This window comes from Aedes aegypti, chromosome 3 (genome assembly GCF_002204515.2).
Source record: "Aedes aegypti strain LVP_AGWG chromosome 3, AaegL5.0 Primary Assembly, whole genome shotgun sequence".
NCBI classification, from domain to species: Eukaryota; Metazoa; Arthropoda; class Insecta; order Diptera; family Culicidae; genus Aedes; species Aedes aegypti.
The window spans coordinates 339,239,894-339,242,041 of record NC_035109.1 but is presented as its reverse complement, the minus strand read 5'-3'; the positions used below and the strand labels follow the sequence as shown (position 1 = coordinate 339,242,041).

The 2,148-nt window shown below is 39.6% G+C and overlaps 1 protein-coding gene across 1 annotated transcript; it reads right to left on the bottom strand.

Annotated features, from left to right (window-relative positions):
* Nucleotides 1–806: 806 nt before the first annotated feature.
* Nucleotides 807–1,538, bottom strand: LOC5576909. Its single transcript, XM_001662958.2, has one exon. It carries the CDS (start codon nt 1,485–1,487, stop codon nt 960–962), a length of 528 nt encoding a protein of 175 aa, XP_001663008.2. The 5' UTR covers nt 1,488–1,538; the 3' UTR covers nt 807–959.
* Nucleotides 1,539–2,148: the final 610 nt, after the last annotated feature.

Here is a 2,148-nt window from a genome sequence, read left to right as displayed (position 1 = left end):
TTTCGTAAAATACAACATGACATGACCGCAGCCGAGGGAGGTAAGAAGAAGCGCGTATAAATGTTCGTTCTGAATACGAAACAAACGAATATCGATTACGAAATGTTTGGTTCATTATAACAATCATTGTTTGTTTTGATTTCGAGCTTGAATCATATTACGAAACTGGTTGCATACATTTTACGAAACTGTTTCGTTGCAGAAAACAACGAATTATTTCGTAGTTCAAACGAACGATTTCGTAATATAAAACAATATATATTTTCAGTGTATCTCGTTGGTCCCTTCGATATCTAGATGTGAAGAGTAGACGACTGTAGGTTCAAATATTGCTTCCATATAATGCTACGAAAATAAAAATCGAGTTAAGTTATATCGAGATATAACTGTGCTTACACTCAGGTTGGTCAAAACAGAATATGTGGCTTGACAGATTAAACTCAGGTTGACCTTTGTCAGCAGAGCGCTCTCTCTTCTGTTTCAGTTTTCGGTGCATTGCGCTTCATTGTCATTTTCATGGGAGAGGTCTGTCTTTGCATTTTTTTCTTGACATCGGTGGAAGACCGGTGCAAACACGAGGCTATCATTTCCATAGAAGAACTGCTAAAGAGCTTCCCGATCAGCTGATTTGGAACGTCATGCGGAAAGGCATATACACGAACACGACTCTGACAAACGCGTTTGATCGTGAAAGATGGACAAAAGAAATCGTCATTGATCGCGGTGCACACCGTTCGTAAAAAAAAAAAACAGACCTTTCAAGGACATGATCTTTTCGGATATTTATTTAAAATTAAATGATCAAATGTTAAGATGTCGTTTTATATTTCCACTATATAGAATTTTCAAATAAATACTATACTACGTTATGATTCACAAGTTATTCCTATGTCTAATACTACAAAAGCTGTATCGTGAGCACAAATTGCAGACATTAAAAACATCATCCTACACTCTCACTAGATGTATGAATCTAAAGACTCATCAATTCCATGATCAGTCAAAGCTTCAAGGAGCTGAACGTCTTCTTCCGAATTGTGGTCGCCAAACACATCAATCTGCCTTAGGCAGTCAAAAACGCATTGACCTTCGCCGTTGTAGTGTAAACGTACGATGAACACGATACCAGGGGGAACAGCTTGCAACGTTTTTCTGTTCTCCGCCGGCATGCAACTGCCGAACTCATCCAAGCTTTGCACTTCCGGGTAGAACATTATGCTATCAAATTTGAACACCACCAAATAGTCACCAGTTGCTTTCTTCGCAAAGGCCAATTTGATATCTGCCCTGTCCTGATCGGGACACTTTGCGTCGCTTACTTGAGCAATTGCACGATCTGAGAGCTGATGATAGAGAAATGCCCCCGCAAATCCACCACACAGCGCCGCAACCAGCAAAAGCCAAACGACACTCGTACTCAACGAACAACATCTCCTTCTGGCAGGAATCACGTTTCCTTCCATATCGTACTGCGTTTTGTACTCCATAGTGGCGATTCTTCTCTCCCGGCGATCTGAACCAGACTGAATTGATTCAATTATCTTGGTGTGTTTATAAGTCACTATCATTGATCAGCGCCCTATAGGATTAGCTAGGTATATGTATGAGCTGACCGCCCGACGCATGCTCCGTAAAATGTGTCGCTCTTGGGGCGAAATTCTCAATGAGCAAACCGCAAACAAAACAAACACCTACATCATACATATTCTTACCTATATACGTTGAAAGGAAGAAGGTACAATGCGATTTCGGTAGGAAAATCAAGCTTTTCTGAGAAAGTATAAACAAATTCGAAAACATCAACCGACGCGGCGTGCGATAAGGCTGCTGATAGTAATCTATACCCATCAGCGTTTTGATCGATAAGCAACAGATTGGTTTAAAAACAAATATATACGGAAAAGGGCAGAAGCTTGAAATTTCCGTAAAGTTGTTTCCAAATTTAACATTTGCGGTGTTTCAAACATTAGTTCTGTGTTACAAACCCCCTTTGAGTATACAAATCACAAGCAAAACATAGGCATTTGATTTTTGGCGTGGGGAAATACCCTCGATGTGACTCATTTTTAATTGCATTTGTTTCGACTTTTTCAACTGATTTTAAAAATCAGGTCAGTATGTCCTATATTTTCTTCGTTTTTTTTTCTG

What these genes read in the sequence shown, in the direction of transcription:
- LOC5576909 (XM_001662958.2), bottom strand. Translation starts at nt 1,487, where the DNA reads ATGGAGTACAAAACGCAGTACGATATGGAAGGAAACGTGATTCCTGCC.